This window comes from Acanthopagrus latus, chromosome 7, assembly GCF_904848185.1.
Source record: "Acanthopagrus latus isolate v.2019 chromosome 7, fAcaLat1.1, whole genome shotgun sequence".
NCBI lineage: Eukaryota > Metazoa > Chordata > Actinopteri > Spariformes > Sparidae > Acanthopagrus > Acanthopagrus latus.
Genome location: NC_051045.1, coordinates 14,133,138 through 14,150,243, shown reverse-complemented (window position 1 = coordinate 14,150,243; position 17,106 = coordinate 14,133,138). Strand labels below are relative to the sequence as shown.

Here is a 17,106-nt window from a genome sequence, read left to right as displayed (position 1 = left end):
CAACCATAAAGTGTGATAAAACGTATTAAAAGTATTGAGCTAAGAGCTGCAGCAAGGGGTTTGTGTACTCACACAGAGGAGGTGGCAGAGGTTGAGGTTTTGAGGGACGTGGGCTGGTTTTCTCCTCCTTCTAGCCCCTCATGAGGCATCTTTGGGGAGTTGGGAGCTGAGGAGTCGGGGGTGGCGATTTCCTCAATGTCTGAGTAGGTTTTGGAGCCTTTCTTAATGCTGAATGCTTTGTTGAAGGAGCTCCTCAGCTACACAAAGGATGGCAATACAGAGAGATGAACCAATATTCAGAGGATTACTGCATTTATTACTAAGAAGAAAAACAAAAACAAGGTGTTATGACTGATTTCATACATGCTGTAATTAAAGGAATGGTTTGACATTAGGGAGACGCTTATTCACTTTCTTGCCACAAGGATGAGAAAAGTGATACCTCTCTCATATCTGTCTGTTAAATATGAACAATTATGTTATGATTTTTGTCAAATGTTTTGGAAGGCAGATTGTGTTACCCTCAACTGAGCCTGACCAGCTGTTTCCCCTTGGCCTTTATACAGCTAGGCTAGCAGGCAGTTGATGGTGGCTTTAAATTGAATGTACGGACATAAGAAAGAAACTGAATAAGCACTCTTCTTTAAGCTTCCTGTCATTTTCTGCAAATAAGTCAAAGTTAGAGTCGGTGCATGTTTTTGCAGATTTAGTGCCCAGCTCCTGCGTCAGTCAGGGTTACTTGGTAAGGCTGTACAGAATTTTACTGAAGGAAAGGAAGTACAGAATAAAGCATGGTGTAAATGAGGAGAAACATAACTGAAGATTAAACTGATGATTAAACTGTGTATGGAACATCATGTCTGCTGATTGCCACTCTGAATTACAGCCATCGGTCCTTATTTAATATTCACAGAGCAGGCAGCCAATCAGTGTTCTAGAGGCTCAATGAGCAGAGATGGAAGGCACTTGAGGACTGCGTGACAGTTTTAGATGGTCCATCATGCTGTGTGACTTAAAATTATAGAGGCTTTATAGGGGCACAATTACTGCACTCACCTCGAAGACCTATTACAGAAAAATAACACAACACAGAGGAGGGAGAGAGCGGTCACACTTGCTGTTATCGGGTTCGTGCTACTATTTAAACATCACTGCGGAGAACAAACTAAGCATAGACAAATGGCTTGTTAAGAGTCACATGCAGAGTGTGTTCTTACCCAGCTCTTTTTCTTCTTCTTCTTGGCATCCTGGTCCTTCAGACTGCCCAGACTCGACATGCTGGTCAGGCTGTTGAGACTGGAGATGCTCTCACACGAGTTCTGACGTCGCATCAACATTTCTGGAAACCAAAACAGCTCGAGGTCACAAAGGGGCAAATGTGCATTGATGCAGGCAGATGTGCAGGGAAACAGGTCAGTCACCAAACCTTTCATGTTATCTTGGTTGTTCAAGGCTCCATGTATGACAGCCTGGGCTTCTTCATTCCTGCTCCGCAGGGCGTCGATTGTCTCCCTCAGTTCCAACAGCTCTGAGTCCTACAGAAACATTTAATACATGTCAGTGATTTGGTGTTAATCAGAGTAACCGCTAACTGCTGCTAACTGTAGCTGCCATTAGCTATTGAGCTCATTTAATCGTGCAGCTAGTGGCAGTATAAGCTGACTTTGCCCAGAATGGAAGCTCAGGCACTGTGGGAATATTGGTGTTGTTTGCTATCAGTCTATCACCTCTTGAGGTACAGTGTGGCTAGGGGCTAGCTGTTCTGCATGCTAAAAACAAAAATTCTTACATATTGCACCATAAAGTCTATTTTAACTTTTTTTTTTTTTTTTTTTACAGTTGTCTATATGACATATTATAAGATAAAATAGAATAAACACTGATATATTTCCATATTTTTTGGGTAGGAGTAGTATTGTCCCATTCTTTAGTCAAACACTACATCTCTAGCCCACAGTATGAGCTGATAGACCTGAGGGGCTTGATCCTCCACATGATGTTAACAGTTCAAAAGGACAAAGAGTCGAGAACAACAGAGCCTCTCTATGCTGAAGTCAATCCCAGACCACTCTAAATAGAGCCGCCCGGCCCATCTCCTCAAGGTTAAAGAGCCTGTGCTTCAGGCTGAGCTGCACAGGTCAGCGCGCTGGCACAAACAACAAAGACTTTTTTTCTGGAGCGGTCTAGACAAGTCTTTCAGAGGGAGCAGCAAGGCATGAAGCACGAAGAGAGAATCCTCATTTACGCACACACACACACACACACACACACACACACACACACACACACACACACACACACACACACACACACACACACACACTGAACACTGACCCACACACTGAACACTGCCACGGGCACTGATCAATTCTTTCTTACTAAAAAAAGATACAAAAGGCTGAAGAATGCAGGAATGTGATGTTTGGTGTGAGCGCACATGCAAGCTGTTTACACTAATCATTCAGCCTCAAGTGCAGTTATTTTTTCCACTTTTCCACTGTTTTCTTCTCACACTAAAAGTCACCCTGTGGGGCTGCAGCCTGGGCCTCCTAACCTACATTCAGCTGCTTACCGCAGGCTGTGATCAAAGTCACCTCGCTCCATGTTAGCACGACACTGCCTGCTCTTAGCTGACTGCACCATAGTGGAATGCAGCTGTTATTCACGTTTGTGTGTGTTTGTGTTTGAAAGTGTGGATGTGATATTACCTTCTGTTCCTGGCTCATCGACAGACTCTGCAGCCGAGTCGTCATTAGTGCCAAACTTTGCTCAAAGGCAGCCACCAGATTTGCCTGTTCGGAGAGACAAAAGAAAGAATACAGTTTTTTCCCCAAAATTTTATTAAAGCAGTCACGATCAAATTAAAAAACTACTTTCAACTCTGATTCTCGATTGAATCAATTAATAGTTCCTGTTTTTACAACTTCTGGCTATGGCAAATTGTATAAATCTGGTGTTTGTTTTTATAAGTAAACAGATTTTGGGGTGCAGATGGTTAAATACAATGGTCTCTACTCTAATTACATCACTGTTCTTGGACAGACTGGTTTAGTTTAGTTGTGCATAAAATATTAGGAGACTAATGAAAGCAGAAATTAACCCCCGCACAGGAGCAATAGATTTCCCTTTCGGCCTCACATATGAGGTGCTAAAAACCTGAATAACACACAAAGGCTGAACAGGATGTCTCCTGTGGAAAATTCACCTACTCCCTAATCTCTCCCTCACACACACACCCACTTTAGCCAAGAGCAGGAAGGGAAAATTACTTCCCCCTCTCCTCCATAGAATGTATTAATACAGTAAAACAATGGAGTGGCCCACTCATTAATCCAACACATAATCATGTTGTGATCCCTGCATCTGTTTTGCCTATTCACAGCCTCGTATAAGGTCAAACCTGATGAAAAAACTGTCTCATGGGGAAGACGAACACACGCACACATACACATTTGATTGATGAGTGCTGCATGAAATCATGCATAATGCCTGTGCTGTACTGCTGCAGTAGGACCAATGGAAATGCTGACACGGTGGTCGTACAGGAACAACCTTGCAGAGAAGAGAGAAATGGCAAGGCACCTGTGTATGTGTGTGTGTGTGGTGAGGCTAAGTGGCTCGGGGAGAGGTTCAGGAGGAGGTTAGCATTATTCAGGCCCCGCATGGATAAGAAATATGCTGAGACTGCCCAGAAACGATCTATGACTGACACGCCACAGCTCGGATTTGAAATCTCTCTCTGAAGAGACAAAGGAGAGACGAGAGAGAGGACTGGATTGGCTGGTGGTTCTCTATTGTTTTGTTCTAGTCAACCAATCCAATCACAGGACCAACATCCACAATTATTATTTAGATTGTGACTCATTACTATTGGTTTCTACTGTCTCTCCATTGTCTCCAACTCATACATAATGCTGCAGCACGGCTCTTAACTGGTTCCATAAAATGTGATTATAATACTCCTATTTCAGTTTCTTTACACTGGCTGCCTGCCTTGACTGGAACTGCCTGACATCTCTAAGCTGCTTGCACCTGATGGCCAAATGCACTGCCTGAGGTCCTCAGGAAAAAGTCTCTTATCTGTGCTGCAGTCATGGCTAAAATCTAAAGGTGACTTTACATTTGCTGTTAGAGGCTCCAGACTCGGAAAAGCTCTGCCTGAACAGATAAGCGGTGCTGAAGTGGTGCACCATTTCATATCTCTCCTCAAAACACGCTGCTCTCTCAAAGCTTTTATCTTTGTTTTATTCAATTTTTATGTATTTTCCTCTCCCTGTTTTAGTCATTCTGTTGTCTTTATAATTATATTTGCAACTGCCACTGTAATACCTGCTTGTGACTCTTTCAGTGTTTTGGTATATTTTATGTACTGTATGTACAACTTTTAAAAAATCATTATTATCATTAGGACGGGCGTAAACTCACATACAGGTCATTCATCTGTAGTGTAACAGCTGGACACGTGTTTTTCACAAACTTTGCTCAAGACTAGCGAAAAGCTATTTTTTATAGGACTATTTTCAGTTGCAGCTTTGTGTGTATTTATGGGCAGCAGGACTTTATGTGGGAAAAAAGCACAATATTAAAATAATCTGAAGAAAGTTTAATGTACTCTCCAATTATTCAGTGTTTTTACAGAAAGCAGTGAGAAAATGGAAAACCCAGTTGAAGGCCGTTTCACATTGCAAATTTCTTGCCTGCTATCGCTTGTTTGACACTTGTGGTGTCTTCATAAGTATCAGTTACCTCTGCCTCAGGGCACATGTCACAGGGGTGGACAGTTTATCAAGATGAGTGACAGGTATTAGGCTGTAAAACTGGACGAAGGGACTGCTACAAATGCTTAAGGTGCCTCAAGGGGAAAGGTTGAACATGCAATTACGGAATGAAAATGTCATTCACATATATTAGAGTCTGGATGCACAAAGCAAATGTTTTCTTTGTATCAAATACTTGTTTTCTAGGCACTCATTGATTGATTGTTACAATATGGCTGACAGTCCCTGGATTTTTTAAAATGTTGTTTTGTTCATTGTTTATTATTTACAAAGTGCAAATCTGAAATGAGTTGCCGACAGCTATATTTCCATCTAACTGTCAAGAAACTGGAGCAAACTTTTGAAATATCGCAAATAAGGAAAAAATAAGGCAAAATAGACACGTTTCAATCAACTTGTGTGGAGCAACAAAAGAAGATTTGTCAGAAGTTAGCTGTACAGTCTACATTACACACTGCTGTGATAGTTAAAGTAGAAGTTGAGGTCACCAGTCAGAAACAAAACTAGTTAATTGCCTAATGCCAATAATCCTTGAAGAAGATGACGCCATGCTCCAAAATGTGCATGAAATACATTTATAAAAACACAGCTTATGACAGCAAGTTAGGTGTTTTTCCTGAGGTAATTTGTGTGGTGTAAATTTATCTTTAGGGAATTCCTTAAAGAGTTGAGACGACTACCAAGGAAAACAACTGTCATGTTTATTACTGATCAGCAAGTTAACAGAACATACGTTAGCTGTCAGCTGCGTCGTCAGGTTGGACACCTTCTCCTGGGACGACTCCAGCTCTCTCCTCAGTTTACGGATTTGCTGTGAGGAAAAACAGGTTTGTTACACTCAAATAAAAACAAGGTTACTGAAGCTGACAGTGGCTGATATAATGCAAGTGATTAGTTAAGTGGCTGTTTTTCATGGAATGAATGACAGGCATGTTCTCCCACCGACAACAGGGATGAGAGTGATGGATGAAAGGAAAGAAATTAGAGAAGGAGAGAGCAGGAACAAAGACACTTACCTCTCCCTGAATCCTTTCCTCAGCCTTTGGAAGCAGAGGGAATAAAAGTCAAGATGTTAGATAAGAGGAGAGGAGAGTAAAGAGGAGACGAAAGGAGATGTGAGGAGAAGAGACGATAGGAGAGGAGATGAAAGGAGACAAGAGGAGAGGAGATGATAGGAGACTAATAAAGTACTTATAGAAAGGGTTGTCTCTAGTGTGCACTGTTTAATGTGTGGAAAGCATCATTGTACACACATAAACACACCCAACATAAAACAACATATTGAGCTGTAGCTACCTGATCATGCATGCCGCCCACACTCACCGAGGAGTAGCTTGACGAGGCGTTGGATGCCAGGGAGAGCACAGACCCGTGAACTGAATAGACAAAATTAACAGCAACAAAATACATCAATAAGAATCTACATTAAAAAAACAGAGGTACACAACAACAACAACAACAGTTATTTAAAATTAAGTTGGCTCACCCTCGTCAGGCTCCTTGTCCCTGAAGGATCCGGAGCGAACCATTCCCATGCTGCGGGGCCGTTCAGCCAGCGACAGCGTGCTGCCCAGCGGAGACGCTCCATACAGCTCCAGAGAGGCATCATGTGTTGGGATGCTGTTGGATCGAGTCATCCTCGGAGGTCCACCTACAGGGCTGGGTACTAGAAAGGAAAGGTGTCCCTGATGTTATAGGTGAAATTACTTGTGTGTGTGTGTGTATATACACACAGTAGCAGAAAAGTGTCTGTGAATGCAGGTATACCCACCCATGCTGGTCTTAGAGTTGCGGGGCAGAGAGGTGGGTGAGGCCAGCAGTGGAAGAGTGAGTGAGTCAGTCATACTCATAATAGTATGAGAGTGTCTCCTCTCTCCTTTCTCCTTCCCTTCCTCCTCAACCTGAGAGGCACCACTGAAACTACACAGAGGAGAGGACAAAGACAGAGAGGACAAAGTCAGCGATGTCAGTGTTGGTTGCACGTGGTAATAGTGTACAACAGTTAACAGACCAAACTGTAACATTACAGATATTCAATAAAACACAGTTGTCTGACTTCTCATGCAAAATCTCTGCCTAGTTTTGGGTAAACCCAAGCATTTTCTTTATTCTGTGGCCCAACGGGTAAATTAGGTTTCCAAACTGACTAGGGAAAGTTGTTATCAAGAAGCTATGACAGCATCAAACATGCTTCTTAGATGAATACACTTTCAAATAGTATCTCTAAAAAAGGACAGTTAAACTGTACATAAGTTAACGTGTGATGCCGGGGGGGGGGGTTCTACCTGGCTGTTATAGTAAACAAATGATTCCGTCTATGTACGTTTATACACGAGGAGATAAAGTTGATGACCTTGAATCATCTTAAAGTTACATTATGATGTGTTATTCATTAGGAATTCAATGTTTATACACTGTATTTTTTAACGTTCAATAAGGCATATTAAAATGAGTTTTGTTTCCCAGTAACAATGTGTTTTTAATGAGTGGAAATACCAACTAAATGTTGCCAGTAAGACACAATGAGATACAATTTTGAGGGGATTAAATAAGGATTTTTGGGGCACTGACAGGAATGATGAGGATTAACCAAAACTGTCATTCACTAAGGATCTCATCAATGGGATCTCTGTATGCTGTGGTCAAATTAAGCCTGGCAGTCTGCTGTGTAAGAGCATGTGTGCGTAGGTGTGTGTCCACTTACCTTAAACCTTTCTTTGGCAGCGTGTTTCTGTCCCTCTGAGAACTGTGGAGATTGAACAATGTCATTATTTAACCGCTGGTGCAGGCAGTTATTAAACTCTCAAGAACAGGCAGCAGGCACAAAGAAGCACAGTGAGACTGGCAGACAGCTGGTGTCAGCCAGTAATTGTGACTTCAGTCACCGGGGCCGCAACAACACTGATAATAGGCATTAAGTAATAATAGACTGGAGACCCCTCACTGTGTGTATGCTTGTGGTTGCCTTTACTTGCTGTTTGAGTTCATAATGTGGCAGGAAAAATGCTTTTAACCCTTTTCAGTGCACCAAATTGTGTAATTCTGTCGATATTAAGCATCTCATACTGCATTTACTGTACAAAAACATTAAATTTTCAGTATATTTGATTTAGACTTGTGCTTTTTAATGACAATGAGAAGGTGATGGAGGTAAAGCATGCTCTTGCCATTCACCAGGATTTTTGATTTGTCTCTCTAGTTTTCTGATTAACTCACCATCTAAACATCCAGACAGATTTAATTTAGTCATCCTCATGAGTAATATTCTTAGGCTTATTCTGATCTGACTGTCACTCTATTATCTTTGCAGGCGTGGATAGGTGCTGTTTCTCTGTCAAAACTGGTTCCATACTATTTCCACTGTGAGCTAAATGTTGTTAACAAATGCCAACCAGACTGCCACCACTTAACCACCGCAGCACTTAGTAATAAGAGGACATTCCATTATTGGCGCACAGAACTTAGTGAATAAGATATCAAAGACCTTCCCTGATCACTCCTGCTGTCACTAAAGAGGAATGCAGTTGGAGTAGTTCTTCAGTTGACCAGTAGGTGGCACTACATAGCAATACCATGAATCATGAATGACGAAACATCTTCTTTGCATGTATTATGTGTGCTCTGATTTGCCAGGGTAAAGATTAACTTTCATCAGGATTTACTCTCACCTGTCGATGTGAGACAATGAGACTTTACTTCCAGAGCTCCAGCTGGCAGGAGGGCCTCTGTCCTCTTGTCTATCTTTGTCTCGGGACTCAAGGGTGGTGTATCCTCTCACCAAACTCTCCCTCCCCCTCTCCTGGGGCTCTGGGGCCAGACTCATGTGGAGAGGCAGAGACTCCATGCTGCGATGCAGCCCAGACAGACGAGGGTAGATCAAGGGAGAGGTGCTTCCTCCACTCCCTTCCACCCCGAGTGAGGAGACCTGTCTGGGCCCCAACCCAGACCCTGAGCTCGAGAAGCAGGCCGAAGAGTTCACATTAAGTAATGGGGCAGGGCTTGGAGTTAGGCAGGGGCTAGTGGTACTGCCTATTGAGCTGGCCAGGTCCTGGAGTTTAGAGTAGGGAGGAATCTTGGGTGGCAGAGAGTCATGAACTCCAACTTCTAGGCTGTTGGAGTTCAACTTGTCAAGCTGGGCCATGGATGGAGGTTTTGCCAGGCTACGCATCCCCGACAACCTAAAGACAAAAATAGACAATGTTGAGGCAAATGCATATTCCTACTTGTATGTAAATGAGTGTGTATGTTTTGTTGCTCCATGTATGTTTTGTGGTACCTGTGTGTGTTTGGTGAGGGTAGATCCATGCCCTTGCTGCTGCTGGGAGGTCTCAGCCCCTGCAGCTTCCCTCCATTCTCTGATGGGGTCTGAGCAGGGCTGCCCTTCAGGGACCCACCTCCACACTCAGAGTCTGATACTACAGCTTTAGCTTTGGCCCTCTCTTTCTCTTTTTCTCTGTCTGTTTGATTGACAGGACTGGGACTCAGCATCCCACGACCCCCTGCCTTACTCAACCCTGTTCCAGAAGCATGCCCTGAGGCAGGCTCTTTGAGCCTCGAGCCATGGGGCGCTGTGGTGGAGGGTTTCATCAACCCAGAGCCTGTGTCCATTGTGGTGCTCATTGGACGGGCCGAGCTTGGCCGGGTAAGAGTCATGGTGCTTGTCTTTGCTGGGCGAGGCAGAGACCGGTACTGAAGAGACGTCCTGGCATTTGGAGATAGAAAGCCACTCTGGTCGCTGTTTGAAACATCTAGACTTGTCTTTCGTCCTCCACCACTGCTACTACCAGCTCCTGGTTTGACAGGAATACCCGAAGTTTTGGGAATCTTCCCCACGGCTGCAGAGACACAGGGTATTGCACTGCCACCTGTACTCGTCACAGTAGGTGTACTGGCATTGTGTGAGCCATTACTTGTAGCTGTGGTGGGCTTCTTGAAGCCAAAGTTTCCACCAGTTGAGGGCCTGACCAGGCCGGACGGAGGTTTACGTTGCTCACCAGTGCCGGTGCCATTTCTGTGGTCTTTACCAGCATCCGAAGAGGAGCGCTGAAGGCCGGAGGTCTTCAGTGCTAACCGAGACTTATCCATCGGCTTCCCCTCTGACTTCACTGAACCTAGAGAGTTAGAGAAGAAAAAAAAAACACTGATGAGTAGCATGAACAGTCTTTGGTGGTGAGTGAGACTAACCATGCCTTATTCGGACATGATATCTTATCTGAACACCTACATGGTCTGACAGTCTGCTGATAAAAACAAACTCCTGTCTGAGCAGACAGTGTGTAGACAAGCCTCACCCTCACAGACACACTGTTATCGCACTCTTACTCCTCTTTTCCATCCTGATGAACTCAAAGTTTTCTCCAGCTTTCCAGTAAATATACGTCTGCGTTTCACAGCTGCAGAGCCCTGAGATTAACAAATGCAGTGTGGCTGTGGAAAACTGGTGTTCACATTCACGAAGCGTGTCTGTGGCCACACAACTGCATGAAACACCCAGTGGAACTGTAGTTCTCCACTCTTGTAGCCTCTTTGGGAAAAAAGGGCGGAGTAAGAGATAACTTGGTGGAACAGAGTTTGAAGGAAAATTATGTGATTTTGTCCCCCATGTGTACATTTCCCAGTTGGCAAATTAATTGGACTTGTTTGGAAGTCATTATCAGAAAAAACAGTCTATTAGACATGTGCACTCTGTGCGCCACCCACACAAGTGTGAGGCCACGCTACCCACGCTCTTAATTTGTATCTAATGGGAGTTGTTATGGGAGGTTTATATACAAGGCATTAACAGAGTCAAAGAACTGCTGTTGAATGAGACCCACCGGCGTGCTGCCTTGGGACATCTGGAGTCACTTAAGGGTATTTATAAGCCCGCAAAAGACACATACACACATATAGGGCCAGATATCTATACCACACACACTCTCACAGTTCTCAGTGATTGGATCTTATAGGAATGTGACACTGACAACACATTACGCTTGGAGACCTTTCGTAAATGTGAAAATTGGGTTTACATGTCAAGTCATAAACTCAATCCATTGTATAACCGCGATGTTGTGCGTTCCAAGAACATTTTAAGCTGCAGAGACACACACTGTTGGCAGTAAGAAGCAAACACACACTGACAGAATCCAGGCAGACGTACATATTAATTTTGACCTAAATGAATGATTTATCGACACCGGCTGTGGAGACACTGGAGCTCGCAGCTTGACACAGTGGCGGTGTAGACGAGACTGTGAATCATTACATGTCTCGGCAGAAGAGGTCTGCATGTCTGAGGAGACGCAGGCAGACAGAGATATCCTCTGCATGCTATTAAACTTCTAACACTGCCCTCTCTGGATGTTGAAGGAAATTGGCTCATTTATATTCTATTCTTTTTCTATTTAAGGGAGGGCAGTGGGAAGAAGACAGTATGAACACACTCTCATCTTCTATCACCCCCTGTGGTTTTCCCCTAAAATACAAGCTGTCCTCCCATCAACCATCACACTACCAACATGTGTGTGCTGATATCTGTGGTTAATAAAATACAGTATCGGTGTTTATCAGTGTGTACACAAGAGGCTTGTAAACATTTGCTGCAGACAGTTGGCTAAATGTAGCTGCAGGTGTCAAAGAGAGAGATAAATGACAAGTCAACATCTGCCCAGCATTTGTTCTCGTGACCTCTCAGTACATACTACCTCTAGCGGGTTTGTGGTGCATTCACACCGAAAAAGTGACAAAAATCTATAAATGAACTCAATCTGTAACTAAATCAATTGGATGTTTGAATGTACTGTTAACACTATTGTGCCGTCATGCACAGCACAGAAGAATTAGAGGCGATGCTCACAGCTGGAAAAAATTAAAACAAATTGTGGATGTTGGTTCCAAGGCTCCATCAACATCTCTGAGAACTAACCAAAAAAAGGATTAACTCTTTGGAAATACATTTTATTTCCTCCCTGTTTAGTTAAATTGTCAGGACTTTTATTATAGCCCCAGTTCACAAATCATAACCACATATAACAAAAAACATAAAAATAAGTCAAACAAGTTTGAGGCAAAGTGTTAGGATTGAAGACGGCGCAGCACTAACTGTACGCTGTACAAGTGTAAAAGTAACAGAGCATTTTAATTTGAAACTAGTGAGAGTGAGAGAAGGTCCTGGAACCAGGTGCACTTGCACTGAAAAAATGTAGGAGTCGTGCCTATTTAATAGTCCATGTTTCATAATAAACATCCACATGTTTGTATAAGCTGTCAATTTATAACTCTTAGTAAGAAAATTGGAATGGGTATATCTCTACTTCAGTACATACTAGAGAATGGAATACGGAAGTACCCATCTATCGCTGAACATGCTGCTCAATCAAAGATCTCACGCTCTCTTTGTCTCCTACAATGCTGCAAACACTCAGTCCTGCCAAACCTCAGAGATGACAAACTTTTCTCAACAATGAGCAGCAAACACATTTCTAACTATCTAAGAATGTGTGCCGCTCTTCTGTTTAAACCCATGAGCTACTCCACACTGATGAGTCAGCTTTCACTTCATCATCTGATTAATTAGAGTCTCTATGTCGGTGGTGGAGCGAGTGGCCTTGATAGCAGCATCATACGCTCTCATCAGTAACAATAACAGGCTGCCACACAGATCACAGGCTGGCCCAACACACTTGTTTGGTGTATCTGTCATTTCAGCAGCTGGCAGTGCAAACACAGGACAGTCCCACAGAAAGAGGACTGTTTATACAGACACTGTCTATCTAGACTGGCACACAGCACATCAACTAATATCCTGTTGTTTTGGTAGTCTATACATGTGAGTGTGTGTGCGTGTGCTTACATAAACAGCACACAGATGGTGTGCTTAAAAGGCAGCTGCACAATCCCCACTATTGTGCTCTTTGTGTGTGAGTGAGAGTGTGTGCGTGTTAAGTGTGATGGTGGACACTCTGTAAGGCTGGCACAGTCTCAGACGTGGCTGCACTCACACACACTCTAACAAGCACACACTCTGTCTCTGGTCCAGTTGTTTTGGGTACAAGGCTTTTCTTTAAGTGCTATAAATTGTCTCTGTCCGGCACAAAAATAAAGCTTGGATAGGAAAGGCTGGCCCAATAGGAACTTGAAAAAACACTGTTGGTCAGTGCGTGTCTGTGTCTGTGTGTGTGGTTGGTTGGCAGGAAGGGAGTGGGTGGTGGTGATGGGCGTTTGATACATGGCACCACTTTCTAAAGGCCCGGAGGGTGGGCTGCAGCTGTGGATGAATGTGTGGGACAAAGACAGCGAGTGTGTCTGTGACTGTGTGTGGGTGTGAGACTGCCAGAGAGAAGGGAATATTAAAAGACAGCCACAGAAATGTGTCAGTCTACTCAGGTTATGTAACCGTTTCAAGCGTAGCTATATATATTACACCTCACTGTTCGTGTGTGTGTTTCTCCTCTCACCTGCCACCTTCAGACCACTCTGAGAGGTGTGTGTGATAGGCGACGTGACTCCAACAGGTGGGTTTCTTCCTTTCTTCAACATATTTCCCTGACCCAGGGCCTGAGGTTTCCTCAGTTCGCCCTTCCCTCCTTCCAGCCCCTCCCCGTGCGTCCGCGTCTTTTTCCATTTGTTGGCCGATTCGGACTTGAGACTTCCTGTATCGTAGACGCCGCTGCCCTGGCTCTTGCGGCTGGGTTTGGTATCATCAGTGTCCCAGGACAGGCCGCTCTCCACCAGAGACCTCTTCTCAGCATCTGTGCGCATCTAGAGAGAGAAAGACAGACACATTCTTAGAGACATAGCGGCTAAGGGGTACAGGGATCATTTCAATTCGATAGCTGCCTTTTACCCACACTAAAATAGCACTGCTAGCTTTTGTATGCAGTTAATGCTTAAGTATTTAAAATACTTTTGACGGAAGGAACTACTAACTGCAGCTAATTACTAATTATCAATTACTTACACAATGCTGATGTTATTTGATCAAAACTGAGGAAGACCCGAGGTTTACATGTATTTTGATATCCAGCAGCTACCATGTTTTAGTGTTTAGTTTTGCGACAGGAAGACCTGAGTGTTATTTATTCTGGCCTTAATCTAGATTTGTAGAAGTGATATGGAAGAAATACTAACAGCTATAAGGCTTATGTGTCCAGAGATTGATTCCTGTGAACACTGAATAAACTCCATTTGTTGATGAAGACTACATGGTCTGGCTGTTAATATCAATAAAAAGTGCATCTGTGTGTGCCACTGGTAAGATTCAATACATTTTACAATTCACTCCAACTTGAGTCTAATTTTCAGAACTGTGACAAATGTATGTAATCCTTCAGACTCCTCCCCAATAGTATAACTTTTTATTACTGAAAAAATTAAGTTTCTCTTCGGATGATTCATTTCCTGACATTAATTCAATCCATGTTAAATTGTTAGCTTGGGGACACTGGAATGAATGAGCCAGTGGAACAACTCAATGGATCATTTATGTAGAAAAGTTGGGAGTCCCTTGAAATCATTGGTCACAGTTTACTGAGGTGTGTGGAGTCAGACCGAGCCAGACTCTGCCTCATCTTGATGCCTTCTGAGCAGAAAAACATGTCTGACCCCAAAAACACAAACACCCTCATTGATGTCTCATCTGATGTGTGCTCTTTTTGAACACTTCAAAAGAGACAGCAGGGGAAAAAAGCAGACAAATGAAAACAGACAGCATGCACATAATCCAGTATAAGAGGACAGTCAGATTCTAAACTTAGGGAAATGTGAGTCAAGGTCTCATTTCACGATACAGAATTACTGTGTGCGAGTGTGTGAGTGTTTATAGTCTGAGGAGTCTACATGAGGATGGGTGTTTTTCACATTATTCTTTCTCCCCGCTGTAGGAGACAGACAGTTACACAACGTATCAGGAGGTGTGTGAAAGTGAGGGTGTGTGTGTGTGTGTGTGTGTGTGTGCACTTTGCCAGTTCAGGACATTGCACCCAGCGGTTCTCATGAGGACTCATATGCTGAATTCCTTTTTTATTAAAACCAATAGACCCCATGGGCAGGTTCACATCACATGAGGAGGTGGTATGCGTGGGTGTGTGTACGTGTGGGTGTGTGTGAGTGTGTGTGTGTCCTATTTGACCGGACCTTGTTGATAAAACCTTGTCATTTCCTCACACACATCCCCTGATTACTGAAACCGGGGGGGGGGAGATACACATCTGTCCAGATAAACATGGCAAAACAAGGATAACAACACAAAAATACAGACAGATGCAAAAAGGTATTGGAAAAAGAAGCGCATATCAACCTAATCCACCTCCATGTGGAAATGAGGAAATCCAGGTTTTTGTAACTCCTACATGCACCATTTTCTGGCTTTCATCCTCTCTCTCTTTCTCTCTAAACCATGTTCATTTGTGGCCCCCCCTTTCATAACCCTTCTCTCCTCCACACTCATATCCTTGTTGAGTATATTATATAATATGTGGGAGTGATGAGGGATGGATGTAAAGTCAAGATTGCCTTTGAAGAAATTTAAATCAACAGGAGCAAAAAGAAAAGACAGAGGAGAAAACCGAGACAAAGAAATAGCTGCAGGACACAAAGAGAAACCAAAAGAGAAAAAACATCAGCTGAGGACGGCAAGAGAACAGGGAGCCATGTGTATCAGACAATGTGGGGTGCATGATGATGTGGTGGTTGGTTGCCATGGTAATGATGCCATGGGGGGGGGTAATGGTTGCTATGATTCCTGCAGCTAGGCGTGGATGGAGGGAGGTGCCCTGGTTCTTGCGACTCACTGGCCCGGATGCAGGGACTACAGATGGCCCTGTGTGTGTGTGTGTGCGTGTGTGTGTGTGTGCACGTGTGTGTGTGTGTGCGCACGTGCCCAGATGGCCACGTTCTAGACCTGTCCTTCACTACATGGGGAAAAAAAAGACAAAGACCCGCAGTCTCAGCATCCCCTACGCTTTGGTTGCTATGGTTACACTGTCTCTTAAAATCCCACTACATCGGTCACATAAACCACATTTGCGGAGGTGTGACCTACATCAGACACTCAGGGAAAACATAGACCCACACGCACACACGCGCGCACACACACACATACACACACAGCAGCTACAGATGGATCTTAAAGAACCTCAAGCAGAGCTGCAGACAGGATTTTAGAAGCACTGAGGTCATGGGTCCCAAATCCTCCCATCCCTACAGCACATTTTTAAGACCATAAATCAGCGCACTTTAATGTACTGTGCAGAACAAACATCCTCACTCAGGGCAGTTGCTTCTAACTTCAGTCTTCAGGCTAATTATGCAACTAAACAGGGCCAAAACTACAGAGTCTGGATCAGCTGAATCAGGTGGTTGAAATCCTATTTTAGAAAAAGCTATGAATTAGTAGAATTATAATCCCAAACCTCAATAGCAGCAATGACATGGCTTGCATATTAGATTTTGGAATAATGTACCTGTTTTTTGTGGATTAATGAAAATTAATTACAGTGATGATGTGGTGACACTAGTTGATCTGTTCTTCACTAAACACCTCCAAAAAATCTCAGAAAAGCTTTTAAAAGAAGCTCTCAAGCCCTCACAAAAGCAGCCTTGTGTCACATTGCAGCTGACCAGCAAGCAGCATGTATTGCAGCAAACATTGATCGCTGCAGATGTGATAAATAATATGACTGTGCTTAGAATATTAAATCAGGCTTTGTCTCTGGTGCCAGTGTCCTGCTGGCCGTTGTGCAAATGACAGATCATTCCGCACCTCATTAATACCTCGCTGGATTTACACCTTGATCAATACTACTGTCGCCAACTCACACTGCTAATCCATCTGTAGTGTGTGTGTGTGTGTCTGTGTGTGTGTGTCTGTGACTGCTGGTGTGTGCTTCTTACCACTATGGCTGAGTTTCTGCGGGAGCCGATGGGAGTGGTTGGAAGAGAGTTGAGAGTAGGACTCGTGTTGAACTCTTCAGAGCTGAGGTTGTCTGAGCCGTCACTCAAACCGCTGCTGATGGAGCTGCTCTCGTCCCAACTAAGGAAACAATGACAAACAAGATGTGTCAGTCTTAACAGGCAGCTAAAGTAATGAATATGCACTTCAAATGGTAGACTAAAGGTTCTGAAGAAAAAGTCAAAACAGATAGCTAAAAGAAACAGATAAAGAGTTGCATTAGCTAAGTTGAAGAACAAGATAAATGTCTGATATACTGTCCGGAGTAACACATTTTCTGTCATCTATGAGCGAGAGTGTGTTTCATCAGCCTTCAAACAGTTAATCTGTGCAGAAGCTGTGGAGTTTCTGTTCTACAGTAATTAGGTTAAATCCAGACAGATGGTAGAGGTTTGT

At 43.5% G+C, this 17,106-nt stretch overlaps 1 protein-coding gene across 16 annotated transcripts in view; it reads right to left on the bottom strand.

Moving 5' to 3' along the window:
• LOC119022427 (neuron navigator 1-like) overlaps positions 1-17,106 on the bottom strand; it is a 95,678-nt gene that overhangs the window by 6,728 nt on the left and 71,844 nt on the right. For 5 of the 16 annotated variants that reach the window (XM_037103285.1, XM_037103298.1, XM_037103286.1 and 2 more), the window contains 14 exons: positions 16,653-16,791; positions 13,217-13,520; positions 9,055-9,889; positions 8,447-8,956; positions 7,483-7,524; positions 6,550-6,698; positions 6,265-6,444; positions 6,075-6,154; positions 5,795-5,818; positions 5,512-5,589; positions 2,709-2,792; positions 1,218-1,535; positions 1,057-1,065; positions 73-257 (listed from right to left, as the gene is read on the bottom strand). In XM_037103285.1, the coding sequence (XP_036959180.1) occupies positions 73-257; positions 1,057-1,065; positions 1,218-1,535; positions 2,709-2,792; positions 5,512-5,589; positions 5,795-5,818; positions 6,075-6,154; positions 6,265-6,444; positions 6,550-6,698; positions 7,483-7,524; positions 8,447-8,956; positions 9,055-9,889; positions 13,217-13,520; positions 16,653-16,791 (2,937 nt within the window). The remainder of the gene's footprint in view (positions 1-72; positions 258-1,056; positions 1,066-1,217; positions 1,536-2,708; positions 2,793-5,511; positions 5,590-5,794; positions 5,819-6,074; positions 6,155-6,264; positions 6,445-6,549; positions 6,699-7,482; positions 7,525-8,446; positions 8,957-9,054; positions 9,890-13,216; positions 13,521-16,652; positions 16,792-17,106) is intronic. The other 11 variants (XM_037103297.1, XM_037103300.1, XM_037103293.1 and 8 more) reach the window with 10 other exon arrangements.